The sequence below is a fragment of the Cryphonectria parasitica genome (genome assembly GCF_011745365.1).
Source record: "Cryphonectria parasitica EP155 unplaced genomic scaffold M406scaffold_2, whole genome shotgun sequence".
NCBI classification, from domain to species: Eukaryota; Fungi; Ascomycota; class Sordariomycetes; order Diaporthales; family Cryphonectriaceae; genus Cryphonectria; species Cryphonectria parasitica.
Window position 1 is genome coordinate 795,174 of NW_024468910.1, and position 24,163 is coordinate 819,336.

At 34.4% G+C, this 24,163-nt stretch overlaps 1 protein-coding gene across 1 annotated transcript; it reads left to right on the plus strand.

Annotated features, from left to right (window-relative positions):
• Positions 1-2,125: 2,125 nt before the first annotated feature.
• On the plus strand, positions 2,126-2,390 carry M406DRAFT_250054 (uncharacterized protein; the record flags this gene model as incomplete). Its single annotated transcript, XM_040916670.1, has 2 exons — positions 2,126-2,249; positions 2,308-2,390. 2 exons carry the CDS (start codon positions 2,126-2,128, stop codon positions 2,388-2,390), a joined length of 207 nt encoding a protein of 68 aa, XP_040779273.1.
• Between the last annotated feature and the right edge of the window lie 21,773 nt (positions 2,391-24,163).

The following is a 24,163-nucleotide window of genomic DNA, read 5'->3' on the forward strand; positions in this document are numbered from 1 at the left end:
GCTATAACAACTTGAATTGCTGTTTCAGAGGAAGAATGAATATGATGCTATTGAACTAGCTGTTCTGAAAAGTATGCGAGATGCTAAAAGCTTTTTTCAAAGATTTTAGCATATACTTAAGATGTGCTGAGATTAGTAAAAGCATAGAAATAAACATCCGAATCTAATATAATATTAGCAGAAATCAATATGATTTTAGAATATACTTAGTATATATTAATTATATTCATTATATTCTGTAAAAAACAGAATATTAAAATTCCTCTGGATTATCTTGAAAGCAAGATCAATTTGGAAAATTAGCTTTAAGCATTTCCATTATACAGCTTAAGCTTATATACAGCATATAATAAGAATATAATTAGCATTCTGATCAAACTAATATATCTCTTGAATTCATTATTCATCAATAAGCTTCTTTCAATCAAGATTGAATTCTTATTATATATCTAATACAATATTAGCATATTCTCAGTATATATAGATTCTGAATATATTATCAGCAATAGAATATTCAGTAAGCTAATAAAATAGCTGCTGCTTTTGAATAAGCTATACAATTCTCTCTTCAAGATTAAGCCTAGCATGAATTCAGTATAAGCTTTTATAATATTCATATTTCTCTTATAATTCACAATAAATAAAGCTGAGAATGAATTTGCTTAATAAATATTAATATTTAATTAAAACAAATTTAAAATATACTCAACTTATACTTTGTTAGATGCTGCATATCTATAGATTCTATTGCTTTAATTATATCTTTGAGAATATTTCATAGTAATCTTGTTAGAGGAGATAAGTAGTGCATATGCTAGCTATATACTCGAAGAAAATAAAAAGGATATTGAGCAAAATTAGAAAAAATATAAAAATCAAATCAATTTTTACATTTATAATGCAAGATAATCCCAAGCTCTTGAAAATAATTATATTCTATATTCTTAATATATACTTGGAATAGAAATACTTTATATAAAGTATATATATATTATATATTTTTCTGCGCTTTATTAAATTCCTAATCTAAGTATATATCTCATTTAGTATTTAAATACTAGATTAATAGATATTTTTCAAATATGAGATATTTATATGCTTAGTATATGCTCTAACTGGGAATGCTGTATGCTAAGGCTTAGTATTACATGAATGTATACAATTAATAAAGAATATCTAAAATCAGTAGATTAGCTTATGCTTTGTATAGATATAATATACATTTACTTCATTCTTAGAAAAAATACAAATTCGTTTAGTCTGATAGTATTCCTTGCTTGATTGCATCTTATAGAGCTTTGAAAGAAAGGCTGTCTTAGATGTATGGAAAAATCTGATAAAGAAGTTAATATAAAGCTAATTTATCTTTTAAAAGAATAAAATATACTCTTCAGTTCGCTTTTTAATTAAATCAGTTACTAAAGAATTCAATTGCTTTTATTCAGCTTATCGAAATAATTCTGAAAAAGAACCAAGCTTAGATCAATTATATTGTAATGAGCACTGCAGCAATCCGAAGATTCCTAAGTACACGAAGGGTTTATGCTAACAAGAGCGGTATCAAAGTGTCAAGTCCTTAAATACGGAACCGTACAAGTAAGCGATGCAAGTGTTCACTGCCTTTGGGGCTATCAGAGTAGAGAGTAATCTGATACTTAGATTGACAACTGAAGAGCTATCTGCTGAATCTATCTAATGGTAATGAACGTTTCCTTATATATCCAGCTCTTCAGTATGGCTCACTGTCTGGCAGCGTCCCATGGATCACCACGGTGATCCGGGTGAGCCTGGTGAGCCGTGCTCCCAGTGCTCCCGGTGATCCATCCCTGCACTCTTTCCCTGGGTTATGTAATCAATGCTTTGTCAGAACGTTGGGTTCTTGATACCTGGTTCTTGTTGCTTGTGACTTGTTTCGTAATCTGCATGTTGGATGGGTTATAATACTATCCCTCTCCTATTAGTTGTTGTTCTCAACGATCTTCTGTAAGTATCCTGGCAAGTCTTCTGTATGCATGATCTTGCCTTCCTAATTGAGATGTTGAATAAGGTTGAGAAATCTTTTTCCAAGAAAACTGAACAGCGTAATCGTCTTTTCCTGGCTGTTGATTAGTTCGGTTTCGAAGTTATGCTTTGCACTGCTTGCGCTTCTCGGGGCCTGGTATGCAGGATAATGGATAATGCAAAGCGTTGTTCTCAGTATATTCGTTATGCTCGTTCTTGTGATAGCTGCGGGGTTTCCGTTTCTGCTTGTAAGCTTCTTCTTTCCTTCCCTTCTACCTCCTACTGATATTCCTCTTCTTTTCTTAGTTTCGCGCATTATAGCAGAAGATAAGAGGCTGGAATCAAAGGAGCAGAAGGCGGAGGCAGAGTTGGAAGGGGCTCATCGTTAAGCGTTGGAGGTTCTTAATGAAGCTTGCATAAAGATCTCAGAGTCCGCTGCTTGTCTTGCTTGTCTGTATACTCAGTGCAGATCTCTTGCTTCCCGGGATGCTCAGATGGTGAGCGTAGGCCTTGAGTCCCTTAATGAGTTGGATGAGCAGGAGCGTTGTAAGGAGGAAGAGCGCAATCTTGCTGTATCAGTCTGCGAGGTAGTATTGGCTGAGAGTATTTTGGCTGAGAATTCTTTGTTTGATGAATTTGATTGGAATTTCGTTAATTCTAGCAGAGCTGTAGTAGATTATTCTGGATTTCTGGAGAGTGAGATTCCTGGAGCTTCTGGGTCTAGGTTCGGAGCAAAGTGATTGTCCTAGGTGCTGGTTTCCTTCCTTTTCCAATACTCAGCTATTCTTTCCTGAGCGTTTTTGACGTTTTCCTGTAGTTTCCATGAATTTTCGCTTGCTAAGTATTCTTTCCATTTGATAAAGTATTCCCTTGTATTATCTGTGTCTCTATACTTAAGAATCTTCTCCACTTCGTATTCTGATTTGTTATTTTCTACTTCTGCTGTATTATTCATTAGTATTTCCTGTACTGCTGATTCCAGCAGTGAAACGTGGAAAACCGGGTATATTCTTATTCCATACAGTAATGCTAACTCGTAGTTGATTAAGGAGATCTGTTGCAAGATTTTGAATGGTTCTAACTTCTTGTAATCGAGTTTATTGCTGGATTTGATTGTTTTAATGTTTTTTCGAAGTAGGTAAGCTTTATCTCCTTTCTGTAGGATTGATCTCTCAATCCTTTTGAAGTTTGCATACTGTATTATTTGTTCTTGAATGAATTATAATTCTAATTGGAGTTCTTTCTGAACTTTCTTAATCTTTTTAATTCTTTTATTTACAGCTTCTGTATCTGCTTCTAGCAGTACCTTATGATAAGCTATTGGATTATATCTATAGAGTGCGAAGAATAATAATTTCTTTATTATGCTTGTATCTATGCTATTATAAGCAAACTGTATAAGAAGCAACAGATTAATCCAGTTATTCTGTTTCTGATTGATATAATATTGAAGATACTGCTTAATAACTTAATTCATTCTTTCTATCTATTCATCTATTTGCGAATGAAATGCTATGAATATTCTGTAGTATATTCCGAGCTATTTCATAAGCAAAGTTCAAAACTTTAAGTTGAACTTTCTATCTCTATTAGAGATCACTTCTTCTAGCATGCTATAGTTAGCGATAATCATTCTAAGGAATGCATATACAAGTTCTTCTGCTATACTGCTTTCCTTATAGAGAAGAAAATAAGCATACTTGCTTAGTCTGCAAATCATTACTAGAATGCTATTATATTACATTTTAGTTAAGAGTTCTTATAAGAGAAGTAGCTTGATAATGAAGTTTAGACTAATGAATCGCTAAACAGTCGTAAATACTAATAAGAGATACAGTAGTCTGTAAGACTTATATCTTTCTGCCTTATTCTTCTTGCAGCTATTACATTATTATAAAATGTTCTCAATTCTTTTTCTAAAGCCTGATGGATTTCAATATCTTTTAATGCATTCATAGATTGCTCTAACTCTCTGATATTCATGTGCTAGCGCGCTGTATATATCCTTGATGTAGTTGTTTTATTCATCTGGAGTTATTGATTCTGAATTTCTTTTCAAGAGTTCGATTCTGAAAATAGCGTTCAGTTCTCTATATGCATTAACGAGATTTTCTGATTTATTTTGGATGAAGATGTTCTATATATTCGAAGAATCTGCATCTTGATAGTCTAATCTTCTGCTGAGAGCATCTGCTTATTCATTCTCTGAGCTTTTGCAATATACAATCTTGAAATCAAACTGTAAAAGAAATTCCGCTTATCTAACTTATTGCTTATTCAAAATCTTAGTTATTATGAATATAATCAGATTCTTATAATCCGAGTGAATTATGATCGGATACTATGCGCTAATGAGATAGTATTGCTATTCTTCGAAAGCCTTTACTATTGCTATAAGTTCCTAATCAGAGATCTTATAATTAACTTCCGAGCTATTCAACTTCTTTAAGAAGTTGCTTATAATTCTTAGATGCTCTTGGTTATCTCGTTGATCAAGTTATTCTCCAAGTGCATATTCTAATGCATTGATCTCAACTTCAAAGGGTTTATAAGGATTTGCTTCATACAGAATTAGCTCTGAAGTAACATGCTCGATGATTTTATCGAAAGCTTCCTATTCCTTGAAGATTTATTCGAAGAGCTGCTCTTTCTTAGTGAGATTTGTAAGAGAATATGCAATTCAGCTGTAGTTTTTGATAAACTATTTATAGAAGTTAATATATTCGAGGAAAAACCTAATATCTCTAACATTCCCAGAGATTAGCCAATTTCTAATAGCTTCTATCTTATCTTTCTGTAGCTTGATGCATTCTGGCTTAATTGTGAATTCGAGATAATCGACTTTCTATATATGAAAGTAGCTCTTCGCGGGTTCCACAAGGAGTTTTGCATTCTGAAGCATCTATAATACTGTTTCCATATATTTCTTATATTCTTCCAGCATTCGAGAGTAAATAAGAATATTATTGAGATATGCGATAATGAACTGATTCAAGTGTTTATATAGAATATAATTGATCATTTTCTGAAATAAAGCTGAAGCATTTGTTAAACTAAAGAGTATAATCAAATATTCGTAGTATTCATAGCATATCCTGAAAGCAGTTTTCCATTCTTCTCCTTCCTTTACTCTAATCAGATTATAAGCTCCTTTTAGATCTAGAACTGTAAACTACTATACTCCTTGCAGCTTATCTCATAATTCCTTGATGAGTAGCAACGGGTATCAGTTCTTAATTGTAATATTATTGAGTTGCTAGTAGTTAATACATAGTCTGAGCTTGCTATTCTTTTTGGATATGAACAGAATAGGATATTCTGCTGATGATTGCAATAATCATATATATTCCTTTTTGAAATTCTCATCGAAATACTCCCTGAATGCTTTTAGCTATATCTTATCTAGTCCGTAGATTGGGAAGAATTTGGATTGTTTCCCTTCTTGTAGTAGGATCTTGTGATTGTACAAGCTGTATTCTAGCAGTTCTGTTTCCAATTCTTTCTGAAATAGTTTCTTGAACTTGTAGTATTCTCGTAGTATGTTTGCGAGTATTGGTTCTGATTCATATGCTATTTCTGCTACCTGGAGGAACAGTAGGTACTGTTGAGCGTGCTTCTTTTCTGATAGCGTTTTCGAAAGCTTTGAGCGTTCGCTCCGAGCCGGACCGAGCATTCGAGGGCCTGGTTTTGAGGTTTTTCCTGTATGGATTCACAATTCACATTCTGAAGCTTTTCCTTGTCGCTCCGGGGCGGACCGACTTGCTGAGAGTCTCGCTTCCATTGTTTTGTTAACCTGCTGGCGCCCTGGCATTGTTTGGATTCGCTTATTACTAGATTCTTCTTCTTGAACTGCTAGCTCTGCTAACTTGGAAGTATATATGAAGTTGTATGAAGCCTCTTTTTCTGAATATTCTTCAACTACTAGCTTTGATTCTGCATCATTAATTGCAACTATCTCCCTGGATACAGCTTGTTTCCACGAGATCTGGCCAGTAGTTCAATTGATTCGAGGATTATGCTTCTTGAGCTATAAAAATCCTATAATCAGCTCATGCTGCGCTGTATCTGTGATATCAAAGGAGGCTCTGGTTATATATTCTTGAACTAAAACAGATAGATAATCAGTCTTCTTATCGATTACTTCTTGGTTGTATGCAACAGGTTATTCTTTTATAGTGCTAAGAGTATAGGAATGCTTCTTTCATTTCCATTGTAGTTGTGCCTGATTGATAATATGCAGGGATATGAAATTTCCTTGAGCGCTACTATCCAATAGTGCGCTATATTTGCATTCTTGAATGTATATATTGAGTTTGATGTAAGCATAGTTTGTTCTGAAAGCTTCACATAGGGATCATTCTGATCTAATCATCTGCAGTTCCTTTACAAGCAATCCTGTTCTTTTGAATTTGTTGAGAGCTGCTTGTCTTTCTTCTGAGCCTGCTTTACTGCTTCTTGAGCAAGCTTCTTAGCTTGTTTTTGCTTGTATCATCATTATTCCTAGCTCTTCTTTTATTAATGCTAATTGCAGACTTTGTTATTAATATGAATTATGCAGAGCATTGTTTTGCACTGCTATCATTCTATTTTCTTATTTATATATTGCATAGAGCAGTCATCTGATAGCCTGATGTATGAATTATAATGCTATCTGTTAAGAATCTTCCTGAAGCGGAGTTTCTGTTCTTCAACAGCCTGAAGGATTTGTTCCGATTCTCTGATGAAGAACTATTTGTATTGCATCTTCTCTGAGAAATGCGTTCTGCAGCTATAATAGGCGCAGAAGATCTATGCTAGTTCGTAGTATAAGTTGTGAAGCAGGCTGATCCAAGAATTCTTATCTTCTCGTGCTTCAATGTTCTGCAAGGGGATGCAGGTAAAGAGCTTCTCTAGCTTTATTCTATAGATGAGATATTCAATCCATGTTGTTTCCTTGTTCTACCCAATACTGAAGAAGAATCTTCCTATAAGCTTCTTGAGTTCATTATTTATAGGAGACTTCGGTAAACTGTTAGATCGTTCATTCTAGCTTAATCTTTCTGTTGCTTAAGAAGCATTTTCAGTATCGTTTAAGTATTCATATTAATAACTAAGAGGGTATTATCCCTTGTTCATTTCTCTGATTATAATATCTAGTACAGGTGATGGGGAATAGCGAAGAGTATTGCTATTAAGTCCTTCCTTCAGCGCCTGAATGCTTTGTTCCATAATGCTAAAGCAATTCGAGTTTTTGCTACTCGTAGTCGTGCTGAGCGTATACCCTCGCCCGGCTGTCGCTATCTGCCTGCAATGCCTAGATTTCTGAGAGAATCATTCTGAACCTTTCTTACTCGAGAGATATGTTAAGCAGTTGTTATTATAGCAGAATGTTCAGCTGAGACTTCCATGATTAATAGAGTTCGATACTTGCTCCAAAGGGATGTTTTTGCTCAGTTGATTGAGTTTCTATTGCTAAGCGATATTTATCTAGCATTCTTCCTAAACTGATTGCTACTTGTTCTTCCGGGATTAATAGCAGTTGCATGCTATATATCCTTGTTTATTGCAGTTATAGCAAGTGATACTATTCTTCTTGCTATACTGCCTGTTAGCTGCATCGAGTTTCATAGAACCAGCATGCATAGTGCTGCTCTGAGCTGTACTGCTATATCGACCGCCATTCTTATTTTAGAGTTTCTTGCTTATATTAGCTGAAAACCTCCAAGTCTAGCTTTCTTCTTTTTTAAACTTCTTTATCCATCATTCATACAGACAGTTATTGATGCAGATAGCCTAATTGAAGAACATTGCAAAATCTTCTAGCTAATCCTGCTTAGAGATTTCATTCTTAATATCATCCTTGAGTTTCTTATAGTAGTACTTCATGAGATTCTTATCTTCCTACAGAAGTCTTGCTAAGAGCTGCTTAAATCTGACTGTATAGGCAGAAGCTGACTTAGTCTGCTTGAGATTCATAAGCTGCTGAGCTATAGTGCATTCTTCGTTAGAATTATCAAAGATCTCTTTAAGAGCTTTCTCGAAGCTTTCAAAGGAATTGAATATATTCTTAGTACTCTGGATATACGCACCGAGATTGTTCTGATGCTCCAAGTGGTTGCATAGAGAGAGTTTATATTAGATAAGAGTATTCTTTTCGAGACGAGTCTCTGCAAGGATAATCTTCTTAGATTTTATGATAAACTGAGTTGCATGATATAAGAAGTATGCTTTGCAATGAGTAAGAAATCCATGCAGCGTCTTCTGATTGCTATTATATATAGCGAGTTTGTTCATTTTGTATGCTTTTCCAGCGCCACTAATGATCGTAGAGGTGAACTGCGCCTGCTAAGCTTGTTGAGCTAGCTGAGCTTGTTAGTTAGCAATGGTAGCGCTTTGAGCCTGCTGTTGTTCGCGCAGGTTCTGAATATGCTAGGTGAGCTGATATACCTGATTAACCAGTTCCTCCTGAGTGCGCGAGGACGAAGGGATTCCTGGAGGAGCCATTGTGTTCCGTATTGTTCAAGGGGGTAACACTGAACCGTTCTTGAACAAGAGTTATCAAAATGTAATGAGCACTGCAGCAATCCGAAGATTCCTAAGTACACGAAGAGTTTATGCTAACAAGAGCAGTATCAAAGTGTCAAGTCCTTAAATACGGAACCGTACAAGTAAGCGATGCAAGTGTTCACTGCCTTTGGAGCTATCAGAGTAGAGAGTAATCTGATACTTAGATTGACAACTGAAGAGCTATCTGCTGAATCTATCTAATGGTAATGAACGTTTCCTTATATATCCAGCTCTTCAGTATGGCTCACTGTCTGGCAGCGTCCCATGGATCACCACGGTGATCCGGGTGAGCCTGGTGAGCCGTGCTCCCAGTGCTCCCGGTGATCCATCCCTGCATCCTTTCCCTGAGTTATGTAATCAATGCTTTGTCAGAACGTTGGGTTCTTGACACCTGGTCCTTGTTGCTCGTGACTTGTTTCGTAACCTGCATGTTGGATGAGTCATAACATATATGCTTCATATAGATTAAACAGCTGTAAATATGCATATTCGCAATAAAGAATTCTAGAGCAATATATAGTTGAATATTATACTTCTGCTTCATTTTTGCTTTCTAGTAATCTTGTATACTTAGCATATGCTGAACTTATAGTGAAAATATAATATACTTACTTTAAGTATCTTATACATATCTTGATTAGAGAATGATTATTATTATATTTGAAGCGTATAGAAAACTGCATCTAAATCTAGTATTAGCATATGCTAAGCATATATTCATGCAAAAGATTCAAACTTACCTTAAACTATATTTTATAAAAAGCTTTCTAAATCTCTTCAAACTCTGAATCTATAGATATAAGAAGTTTTGAAAGATGTATAATATACAAAATTCCCTTTTTATTAGTAGCAGAATAATCAGGCAAAATAGAATAATCTTGAACTTCGAATGCTAATATTATTTGTAAACTATTTGAGCTAATAGCAATGCTGAAATGCTTCATCTTCTTCTGTATATATAGTTAGCATATGCTTAGCATATATTGAGCAGTATTTAATAAGATACTAATCTTGCTTATGCTAAAATTCTGCAATATATCAAAAGGAATATCTCGAATATTATAGATCTTATTATCTTTTATAAGATATTCCTCTCCCTAAGCCTTAGTTAGTATATAATTTATTAGTTTCTTTATTAATAATTTATCTAGCTAAGCTATTAAGAGATTTTTTCAGCATAATCTGCTCCAGGCATCTAATCAACATATGCTAAGCATGAGCTAATCATACCTCCTATATTAGAATCTGAAGCAGAATTATTCGACTGTAATAACTGCAATGATTGAGATGAGATTTTAATAGGAAAACTCTTAATAGTATAAGAAGATATTATATAAAAGAATAGAAATATATAATAAGCTGAGATTAAGCTGAGATATTATATAAGCAGAATATATATTTAATATATAATAATAAGTAGGAAATACTAAGTTAATTGAGATAATAGCTTTTATAGTTTAAGTATATACTGAAACTATGCTGAGTTTTAATATAGAAAAACTCTGAAATTAGTAATCTTCGATGCAATTTTGAATATATAGAACACAATATCCACTAATGCTCAGCATATATTGAGCATAAATGCTGCACTCGGAGATCTCTTTCATATTCCGATAATTCCGCTCTAATCTCCGATATTATCGAGTAAATAAATGTCAGGGCTTGTATGCGCATAAAGGAAATAGGTGGCCCTTGCGACCCCTGGTGGCGGTCCAGAGCTGCTGCGAGGGCTTCGCTCCGAAGCAGCGCTCTCGTACGATGCCGCGTAGCCATCAGGCCATTATCATCCCATCTAGTCCAGGCTAATTGTATACATAAGGGAAAGGGGAATAACAGGTCCAGCAGCGAAAAAGAGGAGGAGGGAGATAGGTTCAGTAGTCCCTTTGAATGGAAGCATCAACAGAGCAGCTTGGGAGCAGCTCACACCCCTTCACCTCACTTATATGCCCTTTTTACCCTGACAAGTCTGAACCTTCTACCCTTTCCCGGGAAGTAAGCCATCGGGAGTGAGAATAGCTCCGGTTACACGAAGCAGCAGCGCCGCTCCAGAGCAACAACCACAACGAGCCAGCAACTCCAACCCCTCACAAACCCTAAGCTAACTCCCCTCTCAGACCCTCCCTCCAAGCTCAAACCCAGGCCCAGCCCACAAAAACCCCTTGCTTGAGGCACCAGCAGATATAGCCGGATTGCAATGCTAGAAACGCAAGCTCGATCGTCAGTTGGAAGAAGAAGAGATACAGCAGCGGCTAAGGAGCAAGCGCGCTCGCTTAACACTACTCCAGAGCGGCAACACCGGCCCGGAGCCCCAGCCAGCTGGCCTCAGCCCTCTCAGCACCCCTCCTGTACCAACCCCTTCAGAAGCACTCTCAACAGCGCCTGCACAGCTATATCGCAGCTTGCCAGCTCTCATATACAAGGAGGGATTGTATATGGAATTGAAAACGTTCCTATACAACCTGCAGTACCATTTCGACATCTGCTGCTTAACCAATGAAGCGGATAAGATGGGATATGCAGTGTGCTGCTTGAAAGACGATCCCAAGCGGGACTGGATCAACTATGTTGCTTGCTAGAAGGAGAGATAGCATAAGCCTGTTCCTATTATCTTTGGAGAACTCGAATCCTTTCTGGAGAACCAGTTAGCTAATCCCACCACCCGTGCTATTACTGCTGCAGCAATGCTTGCAAGCATTGCTTAAGGCAAGAGCGAATCAGTAATAAGCTTCGTGCGCTGGTATCAGAAGGCGGAGCTTGAATCTCTTCATCCTGATACCGAGCAATACTGTATAACAGCTATTCTTATACGCTTTAGATCAGAGATTCGTATTGCTATCAGTATGCAGACAACGCTCTCAAGCAGCTGGAATGCTCTGATTAGCTTAGCACGATGTATCGAATCCGCTTAAGGAATGGTTGCTAACTCTCAACCTGCTATCAAGACGCTTCTAAGCAGCAGCTCAGGAACTGCTACCCCCTTATATCATGGCTGTTACAGCTGTGGCAAGCTAGGCTATATAGCAAGAGACTGTACAGCTCTGCATAGTTCTCAGGCATTTCCCCTTACAAGCACTCAAGCTTTATTAATGCGCTCTTAGACAGTTGATAACAACTTTGCTCGCTGTTACAACTGTCAGAAAACAGGCTATTTTGCTAACCTATGCTCGGAGCCTTGATGAAATATCTGTTACATCTGCAATAAGCCAGGCTACTATAGTTCCAGTTGCTCAGAGGCAGAATGTCGGATTTGCAGGAAGAAGAGGCATATAGCAAACAGCTGCAAGCAAGCTAATAAGATAGCAACAGCTACGCAACAGAGCTGAGGAGATGCTAAGCGGAAGCCTTGCTAGCTTACTGTTTATGCAAGGCTGTTGCTCGGAGATAAAAGGAAGTATATGTTGAACCAGAACTAGGGCGCCGTCGCCCTCGAAAGAAAAAGGGACAAACAGCTGCCGAAGCAATGAGCAAGGGCTCGTGCAACCCAAGCGTGCCTGTACAGATAAGGACAGCAAACTAAGGCCACACGGGCACAAGAACAGGGTGAAAAACCTGTCTTAGACCTGTCCAAAGGGTTCAAAATTGAAAAGAAGAGAAAGGATGCTTCATTATTGCTTATAGCTAAAGAATTTGAAAAGTAGATAGTATCCTTTATATGTATGAGAATCCTTGATCCACTGTACTCCACATTCCACGGACTACTACTCTGGCCACCACAACAGTCCTCCCCCAGCAACTTTCTTCCAAAGTTGCAATAAGTCTAATGGTATGCTAGGTCTGATCAGAGGGAGATGAAGTAAAGAAATAAAGAATTCATCGCAAACTGCTAAAGGAAATACTGCAAACCAAACTATCCTCCCCTCATTCAATCCTTATACCTCTCTCTATCGCTTGAGCTATCATTCAAATCAATGCAGGAATATCAGTATTCATCTTCAGTTCATTTGTAATACAGATATAATCTGAACAGATTCTAATGCTGATCTCTTCTCTGTTCCTATCTGCTTTCAAACTCTGCTCAAGCAGCAGCAGCAGCAGCAGTTCTCTTCTAATTCTGCATTCTTACTCAATAGATTCTTTCACAGTCCGCTTCATACATATTCATCTTAATAGCATGATCGAACTCTATTCAGTTCGGAGAACTCACTGAGAGTCTGATAAGGTTAAGGCTATAAAGCTTATTTCATAGAAGCATACAAAGCTTCTGAAATTTATCAGGAAAACTAGGAGGCATGATGTTACTGCTTCTCAGTCTCTAATGCAATGGAGCTTTAGTAGCATGTTCAGATCTAGCTGTTTGCTGCATTGATAGGTTAATTATTGGTTCTGAACCGATAAGCATTTCTCGAGGTAAAGAGAAGTAAGGATTAGTAGGAGTTTCGGATAAGAGTTAACTTAATTCTGAGCTGATACTACATTCTCTTGATGAATGCAAGATTGGGCTAGCTGGAGCTGTGCTCTCTCGGGACTGTTATTTTGATGAAACTAGGCTGGATGCTTTACTTGCTCTGAAATTCTCTAGGGCAAAGGCTGATATATTTCTTCTCATTCTATTGAGATTGCTTTCAATAGATAGTTCAAGCAAGTCTGCAACTCCTCTTATGAAGAAGGTAATATTCAGCTTGTAGATTATATTCAGTACTCTACCGGCTTCTACTTATATAGCTTTATATTCTTGAAGTAAAGTACTCCTTCTTAATAGCTGATCAGGATATTATGTATAATTGCTGTATTTCAGCTTATAGGAGAAGGCCTGGTAGTGCAGGCTTGTTATAGCTATCTTTACATCTCATTCTTTCACATTTTGTACAGTTTCTTTATAATTAAGATAGAGAGCTTGCTTTCAGTCTGAACAGCTATTAGATGATTAGTAGAAATCAGTAGATTTCAGGATTTGAAAGCGAAATAGTTCGATTGTATAGAGCAGAGCTGCATTCGAATCATTATCTAGCAGCATAGTTGGAATATTCTCGAAATCCTAATCCTGAATAGCTCTAGCACTCCTAAGCTAATTGTTCAGATAGTGCTTGCTTGTATAAGCTAGTAGGATATTGCTGGATTTGTATATAGCGATATAAAATTCTTTTTCAGTTTTTATATCGAGCTAAGATAAAGTATAAGCTGAAGTTGCTGTATTGATTGAGAGGAGAATCTATAGGTGCTTCTGTTTAGCTTTATGTTTAAGCAGATTCTGCTTATTGAGAATATCAGAAGAGCTAGATGGATGAGCTATTAATGGAATACAAAGGCATTTTATCAAGAATACGTTTTGTTAATTATACTGAGCATAATAACGAAAAGCAGCTATAGCATGCTGCGAACTAATATCTTGAGAGATTCCTGTATCTAAGAATCCAACCAGATTATAGATATTGAGAAGATATCTGAAAGGATTAGCGCTGAAGATTGTAAGCAAGTATGATTTGCAAGAGAGTAACTCTGGAAAGTACTTCTCAACGAGTTCTGCTGCCAGATGATTTTCTTCATTCTTTAGACTGAAGTAGAGCGAACAACTCTTGATCACTTTAGTTGAGTATAGCGCTCTGGGAAAAATAGTTCGAAAGCAGTAAGCCTTGATTATTCAGTTTTCTTGGCTATGCTGGATAGATGAGAACAGAGAGTACTTGAATTCGGCTATTGCTGCTGAGTTGAAAGGAAAGTGAAAAGGGAAGAATAGCTTTATCAAAAGATAAGCAATTGAGAGAAGGGTTTGTAAAGGTGTAAAGTTAAGGGATTGAGAAGATGTTAACTGAGGAAGAAAGATAGAGAAGAATACAGCTTTAGCTAGAGGATCTGTTGAGGAAGATGATATTATATAAGCAGAGTAGTTAATAATTTGCTTTGATATTGGTATATAGATCTGAAGCAGCGTTGACGAGGAAGAAAAAAAAAGGGTGTGTGTATGCTTAAGAAAGGTAGTTGTAAAGAGGTTGAAGAAGGAAGAAGAATAGCTGGCTGCGAGTGTGAATGGAATAGCTAATTTATCTTATTTAACAACTATTCAAGTAATTTACTGCTTTCTATTTATTACAAAGCAAACAGCTTCATCCTTAGCTAAATAGGAGCTGTTCAGCAATAGACTGAATAGAAGATGTGATAACTCAGTTAGATATGTTTATTATTCATTGCTATCTTATTAATCTTCAGCAATCTATTCAACAATCTCTCCCTCAGTTCACCTTGCTTTTCAATTCGTCCTTCACACAACAACTTTTCCTTCTATTAACCTTCCCTTGCTCAGCTCTGTAATACGCTCAAGATATCTTGAATTATTACTGATGCTGTTTTCTCTTTGCATATAAATACTGCTTTTCAAGAGATTAATAAGATCTGGATTTAGTTTTCTTCTTCAATTTCTTTTTCTCAAAGCAGTAATTATTACTAGCTCAAGAATATCCATATTAATTTCCTTGATATTATAAACTTCAATATTATTAAAGAAGATCTTAGCTTAATATATGCTTCTTGGAATATTTAAAGCGATATTATATTTTGGAATAACTTACTGCTAAGCTCTGATTTTGCTGCTCATTTTGTAAAGCTAAATAATAAGAATTCTATCAAACTAAATCCTATTATAATGTATAAAGCTGGTTGGAAGCTCTTTAGCAAATATCTTATCTGCATCTTCTTCCAATCTAAGCAAGTAAATTCCCTTCTCATTTAGTTCTATAGTTAGCATAATCTAGTTCTTTGCAATTGCTGCTTCTATTAATACGCTACTGCTTATATACCTGTTCAGAAGCAGCAGATTAATATTAACTAGCTTTTCCTAGAATGCATTTTAATAGAGAGCTTCTTTAATGAAAAGTGCAGCAACTGCATTTATTATGCAGAATCTAAGTATAACTATATCAAAAACTTTCCTTATATTAAAGAGCGCAGTATATAAGTAAGATTTCCATTCTAATATTCTTAATCAGATTTGAATATATATTAATTATTATTCTTTTTGTAGTATTAGTACTTATTTTACTAATTTAGCTTTTAATATATAATTAAGATAGATTCTCAAGTTAACTCTAATACTAATATCAAGTATATTATTAAAGCTTAATATAAGCTTATGCAGAATAAAGATATTGCGTATAACTAGATCAAATGAATTCCTCTTATACTAAGAAAATAGTATCTATAGGATATTATAAGTCTTATAATCAACTATGATTGCAATGCTTAAGAAGATTACTGCTAACTTTATCTGTATAAATCAGCAAGAAGAATACTGCTTCTTCTGCTTTCAAGAAGAGAATATCTGGATTTGAGCAGGCAGCTCTATAATCTGTATCTCGCAGCAAGAATAAAAGCAAGAGTAAGGCTGTAGTAGAATCTTGTATCGAGAAATAAGCTAAGTTCGTTCAGTCTCAAGATTCTTTCTCTATTTTTAATAATAATTCTTCAGCGAATAATACAAATAATATAGATCTGAATAGAATAAGAAGAGAGCTATTAGATAATATTTACAGATATTTCAGTAATGAGGATAATATATAAAAGTAAGAGATTTTTATAGATTGCAGTATTTCTTCAGCGCTCTGCATTTTTCATACATTGCATTCCAATATACTGCAATTTTTGAATAACGAAAATAGCTTCAGAGCTAGTTAATATGCTCTATGCTAAATGCTTTGAAATTTTTAGATGGATTTACAGTATTCTGTAGCGAGTAATAGCAGATGATACTTTATTCCTTCTCTTTCAGCAAAATATATAAGATGAAATAGAAAAGATGAAAAGAAAATATATTTTGCAAACAAAAAGGAAATATAAACAGAAAGAAATCAACCTTCTCTACAAGCTAGAAATGCTGATTTAGTTGAGATTAGTATAAATATCCTACTTCTATCTGCTTTCTCCTATTCTTGCTTCTTCTTCTCTGCTGCTTATATGAAATGTTTACTATTACTAATTCTATTTCCATTCTCAATATTATTATCCGCTTCAGTTGCTAGATTAACAGTCTCTGGATTAGAACTAGTCTAGCTAAGCATGGAGTTGTGCTTAATGATGTTTAGAACTCAGAATGTAGCATTGTTGCTTGAATCTGCTTTCTAAACTTCAAGAATATTATTATCTAGTTCTTCTCGCTAAGAAGCTCTTATCGAATCCAGCTTTTCTGCTAATAATTAGCTAGATTGAAGCTCAATATCTTCTTCTCAGAGCATAAGTATCTCGGATTCCCAAATGCTATTCATATTTCATATAAACTTTTTGAGATTGATAGCTGAATATATGCTTTTTAGCAGAACTTTATTTATAATCTTAAGCTTATAAGCATATTTGTTTAAAATCTAAGCAATTAAATATAGATTCTTTTACTTATAAGAGATTTTAGCATTGCATGAATAGCTCATTTTCCGGATATAGTTATAAATAAGCATAAGATCTCTGATATTCAGTTGAGATTTTCATATCAAATTCTGTATTTAACTTTTAGCTGCAATCTTTTGATAATATATCTGAATAGCTTCAATTGCTTTCTATATATTATCTTTCTTAGCTGCAATTATTCTCAATTGCATTTCAAATACTTTCTGAGGAGATTAGTCTTCGGTTTATATAAGAATTCTTTATATCAGAATTTCAGTTTCAATTGAAATAAGCAGCTTTTAACTGAAAATCAAATAGAAGGAGCTGTATTCATACAACTAGCGGATTATAGTTCTTTCAGCGAAGAGTGCAAGTCTTAAGTACTGCTTTCATCTTCAGAGTTGAGCATTAGCTAGCTTAGCAAGAGCACTTGCTAAGGAAAGATAATCAGCTTCTACTTGTTCTTGAGCATAGGGATTGTAACTGAAGATCTGAACAAGCAGAATTCTAAGAGCTCTAATAGTTTTAGCTATTTCAGCCTTATTTTCTGGTTTTCTATTAATAGTAATTTTGAGAGAGCATCCGAATACAAGAATGATTTCTTTCAAAATGAACTTTCTTATTTCTGCAGCTATAGCTTTCTTGAGAAATCTTGCAAGCATATAGCTGGTTAGATTATAGCAAGCTTTCGCAAGATATCTGTAATTGCTATTCTCAGCTATGTATTGAATGTTGATGCTGATTCTTATAAAGGATTAACTTGAAAGAATTGGGATTATTTCTTTCTTCTACATCTTTGAATCGAACTTTGTATACTTCTTACAATCCAAAACAGCATTAGCTATATTTATTCAGAGATCTTTCTAGTAGTAGAGTTGCTTGATATAAGCTACTATAGAGTCTTAATCTTGATATTCAAATTTAGCATAATATTCTCTAATAATTCAGCAATGAAGATCAGAATTATCTACTACTTGTTAGTATAGGAGTTTCGTACTAGTGCAGCGCTACAGAGCCTGATTAAGTATTTGATGCTTTAATGCTTCTACTATGAAATTCTTGCAATCTCTCTTGGAAAGTTTTAATGAAATGATTCTGTAGCATAAGAATTCTATATACTATTTCAACTATTCCATCTATTAAAGAGTTGAATTTAGCAGTAATACTAGATTAGCTTCATCTAAGTTCATGCTATTAAGCTGAGCATTATACTAGTTTTTAATATTGCTATCTTCATTTTCCTTAAGTAGCATTGAATATGAAGATTGAGAAAGAGTATTAATTATAGAATTCTTTGATCTGGGAATGTATTTAATAGTAAAATCAAATATCTTAATTATTGCTATCTATCTATTCAGGAGAGCACTGGATATATTATTCATTTCTTTATTGAATTAGTTTACTAGAATGTGAGTATTAGTTTCTAGAATGAAATAGCAATTATAGAGATGCTGCTGAAGAGACTGTAAAGCATAGAGAATAGCGCAATACTCTTTTTTTGTAGCATTATACTTCTGTGCTGCAACTATTCAGATTTCACTAATGAAATGTGCTAGCTTTCATTTATTCTTTACTACCTGCATTAGTATAGCGCTTCAGCCTAATAAGCTTGTATTTATCATAAGAACAATCTTTTCAGCATTAGTGCTATAATTAATTGAAATGATAACTAGATGAGATATAAGTATTCGGATAAGTATAGCAATAGCTTCTTTCTGTTCCTTCTCTCATCTCTATACAATACCTTTCTTGAGAAGATTGTAGAGTAATCAGATAATAATTGCAAAGTTCCAAATTCAAGCTGCATAATAAATAATTAGTTCGATGAAAGAGCGGATATCTTTAATATTCTTGCATTCTATTCAAGCTAGAAGCTTTTCTATCTTTCTGTTCTGAGATTGTTATTCACTGGAACTAATAATATAACTAACTATATTGATTTTTACTTAGCATTATTCTAACTTGAATGCTGAGATTGTAGCTTCAGCTAGCTCTGCATTTATAAGAATCTTGTTAAGATTTCTGATATGCTTAGCAATGTATCTATGCATTCCGAAAAGGCTCGGAATCTCTTCATTCTCATAGATTGTTATAGAATTACGAATAGGAATATTATTGAGAAAAGGCTAGTATATATAAAGAATAAAATCATATAGAAGTTTAACTATTATTCTTATAAACTGAGCAATAGAGTTAGTAGTACTCTGAGATAGAATATATATCCTGAACAAGCTTAAGAGTATTAAGAAGATTATTATATCTCTGCTGTTAGAATGCAGTTGCACTTGATTGTATTTGGAAAAGAAGTTAAGTAGTAAAAGAATCTTGCATATGGCGAACTCCTCCGAGAATTCATCTGAGGCAGGCAGCATAAAGGCATCCTTAAGGCTGTGCTTGTTATACTTTTGAGCATTATTAATCAAATATAAGCTACTATCCTTTTTGATAATCAGAAACTAGTTGTTTCTATATAATGCATAGCTTTTCTTAATAATCTTCTGTCTGATATATTATTTCAAGAGCTCTATTAGCTTTAGCTTGAAAGCATTAGGAATTGGAATATATCTCGCTTAAAAGATCTTGTAGAATATGATTCTGATTTCTTGCAAGAAAGCTACTTTCTTAATAATCTTTCCAATCTCAGTAAAGTTCTATGCAAGAGCTTTGATTCTGTTTCTCAACATATATTTGAACATTTCCTTCTTAGCTTCAGAAAACTCTTTACAGTTTTTCTCTTGCATAGCAGCTTACTAATTAGATCTTAGGTGCTGATCAGAATTCAGATTGCTGAACTTGGATTCAATCCACTTATTATATTTAATAAGCTTTGTAGATTGCTAAGCTCATCTCATCTCCTTAATCTTAGCAAGCTTTCACTTAATCATTTCTTTCAGTACTAAATTATTAAGCTGGGAATTATTAATTAGCTTAATCTTTTTATCTTTAAGCTTGTAAAGAGTATTGATTAAGCTTAAAACATCTTTTCTTTCCTTTCCTATACAATATGGCTAGCGTAAATAGCGCTAGCTGCTATGCATTCTATATAAGCAAGATTCTCGGATCGCTTCTTTCTCATTCACTATAGAGCAATTCTTCTTTAACTTCCTTCCCATCAGTTCTACTGTTAACTTATTCATAACAGCTGCAATGTTTCATTTAGGTATGGATATTATAGCTGTATCTTCCTTTTTTAACAATACTCACTCTGGGACAACTTCTCTGCTAACAGCTCTGCATTCCTCAGAGTAGCTGCTAGCATTCAGTTTTTTGGTGTAATTCTGTATGAACTCTTCTCTTTAAGAAGTTTCTGATTGCTGATTGTAGTAATCAGTTATACTTCTTTAAAGGCGAAGCTTATATGGAGAAATCCGAGAATGGAATGATTAAAGGAAAGCTTGGTTTGCATTACAAATAGCATTCTTAATAGCATAGAATGATTTAGCAATATCAATCTGTTATTAATAATATAGAATATTACTTGTTTAGAGAAGCTGCTACAGAAAATATTGGTTTCAAGAACTCTAATAAGCGCTATATCTGATTCATTATATGTGCATGAGATAATATTCAATGTTAGTATATAAGATAAGTATATGCTTGAATATAGAGAGAGAGCTATTAAGCTTATTTTGATATCTGTATTCAGCATTGCTTATACAGGTTTATTCTCTTTACCTCTCAGCTGCAGAGAGATGTATGCTATCGGAGCGATGCTCTTATCTCGAATGCTGCTGAAAGCAGTTATAAAAGCTGTTACAGAAGAAAATGAGGATTTGTTAAAAGCTCGAATTATATTAATAGTAAGCTTAATATAGCCAGATTTAGCAATAAGAAATAAAGCTTAAACTGCAGATAGTTAAGCTAGTCTTGAAAAATACTTAGTAATATTCCAAATATTAATAATCTAACTATTAATAAGCTCTTCAGATTGGGAAAGCATCGAGATTCCGGGTTTATGCTGCAATGAATTAGCTAATCCAGCAGTATCTGCCTTATACAGATCTGAGCTAGTTTGATTATTAAGATTAATAATTTTTCGAGCTCCAGAGCTAACTTCTTGAAGACTGTAAATCAGACGAGCTCCCTATTCTAATAATATAACTATTATTTCTCAGCCTAAGATCTTCAATAAGTAATCTAGAAACTAATTCAGAAGCTTATTACTAATAGCTTGAATTATTAGCTTTCTATTCAGATTGTTGAATTGCTTATTAGATTTCTTCAATCCAATATTCCCGAAATATATAAGGATTTCAACAGTTCTTATACTTGCATCTCTTCTAACCTTACTATCATTATATCCAGCCTCTCTAATACAGCACTTCTTTGCTTTATCTGCATTTATCTGAGCTTGAATAGATTCAATACTTATAGTATTGATGCTGAGAAGCTTTGGTAGATACAGTTCAGCTTGGGCTGGAATAAGATATAATTTCCCTACTTGAATCTTATTAGCATTGCTAAGGATCTCAATATTATTAGTTCTATACTGATTATTGCATCTGAAAATGGGGTTAGTTTCTTCTTATAATATCTTATTCTTAGCTATCTCAGAATCTCTATGCTATTTCTCATTCTCTTAAATCAAGCTAATATATTAAGAAATTCAAGAATCCTTAATACTCTTCAGCTGCTAATCCTTATAAAGATCGAGGATTAGATAGATTATATCGCTTTTGGGATTATCTTGAGCATATATAATCTGGCTATATAATACTGATTTTAATTTAGAATTCAGAAACTTCAAGCAATTGCTAAGATACTACTCTAGCTTTGCTAATGCTAGAGTATAGCAAATGCTACAGTTCATAACAGTACGGAGTTCTACATACTCATGAGCTCCATAGAACTTCGATCTACAGCTATAGCATCTGCGCAGAGTTCCGTTCTTCTTTAGGATTTCATTAATCTCCGCTTGCTATGCTTCAGAGTATTGCTTTCTCTCATTCTCCGAACTTATATAGATAATACTCATTTGCAAGAAATTTGCATTTCCCTAGAAAGAATTTCTTGCAGAAATAGTTTAGGAATGCTTGATTAGTTGTAAGATCTTCTGTAGAGCTTTGGTTTGATTATATGAAATATTTTGTATCTATTTAAAAGTATTAGTTTGCAGCTTTAAGAATTTTGCTATTGCAATTTGGTTAATATAGAGTTGCTTTATTATTGAAGCTAACTGATTATATTCTTGATTATTTTTCTAAGCAGATTCAGCTTTCAAGATCTGTTTAGTTAGTTCAAGCTAAGCTTGCTAATTATAAGTTGATTATTGAAATGGTTGATAATATAATAGCTCTACTGCTTATTTCAATAGGTTTATTAGTTAACTGGAAGCACTATGCATTGAATGTGAAATAGGAATGAGCTATATTTGGTTAAGGATCGGTTGAAGTAGAAGTATAGAAGGATCTTGGAATTGAGCTTGTTAATAAAGTTGAAGGTTGGTAGCACTAAAAGCAAGTTGGTCTTAAGTCTTCTTCTGAAGCGCTTTACAATAAACCTTTAACAGCTTTTTCATAAGATAAAGCTACTTCTTGTTGCTAATGCTTTCAGCAGTAATACTATGATTAGCTCGAAGGCGCTTGATTCAGATTGAAGAAAGCTTTATTCATGCTTCTACTATAGATTAACTATCTCTGATTTTAAAATGAATAAAAGCATTATTATAGTTTATAACGAATAATCAAAAGCTAGCAGCATTAGTAATAAAATAGTTATTAATAATATTCAGGCGCTCCTGCTTGGAGATATATATCTAAAGATGATTCCAAGAGCAATAAATAACTAATAGTTGCTTCTTCTATTCATTCCAAGTTTTAGCGCTTATAATGAATCTCTCTACTTCTCTAGCAATGATTATATCTATATAGAAGCTTTTCATGAAGTTGAGTGCTTGAGTATCATTAATCCCTTTAATCTAATGCTATCAGTCAAATCGCTTCAGCTACAAGAAAACTTCTATACAAGCAAACAATGTTAACTCACTACTAGCAAGCTCACTGTGAAAGGGGAATCTGAAGTTCTGACTATAGTAATTGTTGGCTAGGTAATTAGCCGAACTGGGTATCTGATTGGAAGAGCTCTTAAACGTGGAAGCCATCTTCCCTCTTAATTATTGCTTTCTCCAATGTTTCTTTGCCTTCCTGATTCGAGATCCTTGAATTGAGAATGCTATAGCTGGAATACCTTCCGTATCCTGCAGAAAACAATATTGTAGAGATTGAGAGAGTTCAGATGCTTGAGAAAGGTTCAGTCTGTAAGTAGAATGTATATAAGATCTGTCTTATAATGAATAATAAGGAATTGAATTAGCTATTCTATGCTGTACTAGGATTTTCTTTATTAATAGTTCTGCTAATTAATAGAAGTATTTCTAACTAGATATAAGATATTGATTAAAGTTTGATATTAAATGATATTATTGTAATTCTTAATCTCTATTCCTTATATGTACTAATAGTTTCTCATCTTCACTTTCCTATATCCTTTGCTTTTGGGATAATATAACTAGCAAGCTTTTAATCTAAAGAATTAATATAGCCAGATGTATTCAGATAGAGCGTGCTGATTGAATCATTGCAAGAAGTACAAACCTTGTTAACTATGCTACTTTTCTCTATAGAATACCATTCATCAAAAGCATCCCACTCTATAATTTAATCATAAACTCATATCCAACATAATTAAACTTTCCGCTGCAGTCTATACAGATCTAAGCTATATCAGCTTCTATATAAGATTGTTAATTAATATAGGAAATATTGGAAAAAGAAATTCATTTCTTTGTAATATTAGCTTGCAAGCTCAATGCATCATTTACCAGCTTACAATCAGAACTCATACTACTCCTCCTCTATCCACCCATCTCCCCTCTACAAGAGATCTCAAGCATAACCCAGAGTCCAGATATAATGTACAGCCTATCGTATAAGCATAATAGATAAAGGAAATAGAAGAGCTTAGCAGGGAAAAAAGAATGCGCCCGTCCATAGAGTAAACTTGCTGCTCTTACTAATCCTCACGAACTGTAATGCAAACAGCCCTGAGCTACCAGCCTGAACAGCTAAATCCACACTCACCGCACCATTGAACCAGAACTAGGGCGCTATCGCCCTCGAAAGAAAAAGGAACAAACAGCTGCTGAAGCAATGAGCAAGGGCTTGTACAACCCAAGCGTGCCTATACAGATGAGGATAGCAAACTAAGGCCACACGGGCACAAGAATAGGGTGAAAAACCTGTTTTAAACCTGTCCAAAGGGTTCAAAATTGAAAAGAAGAGAAAGGATGCTTCATTGTTGCTTATAGCTA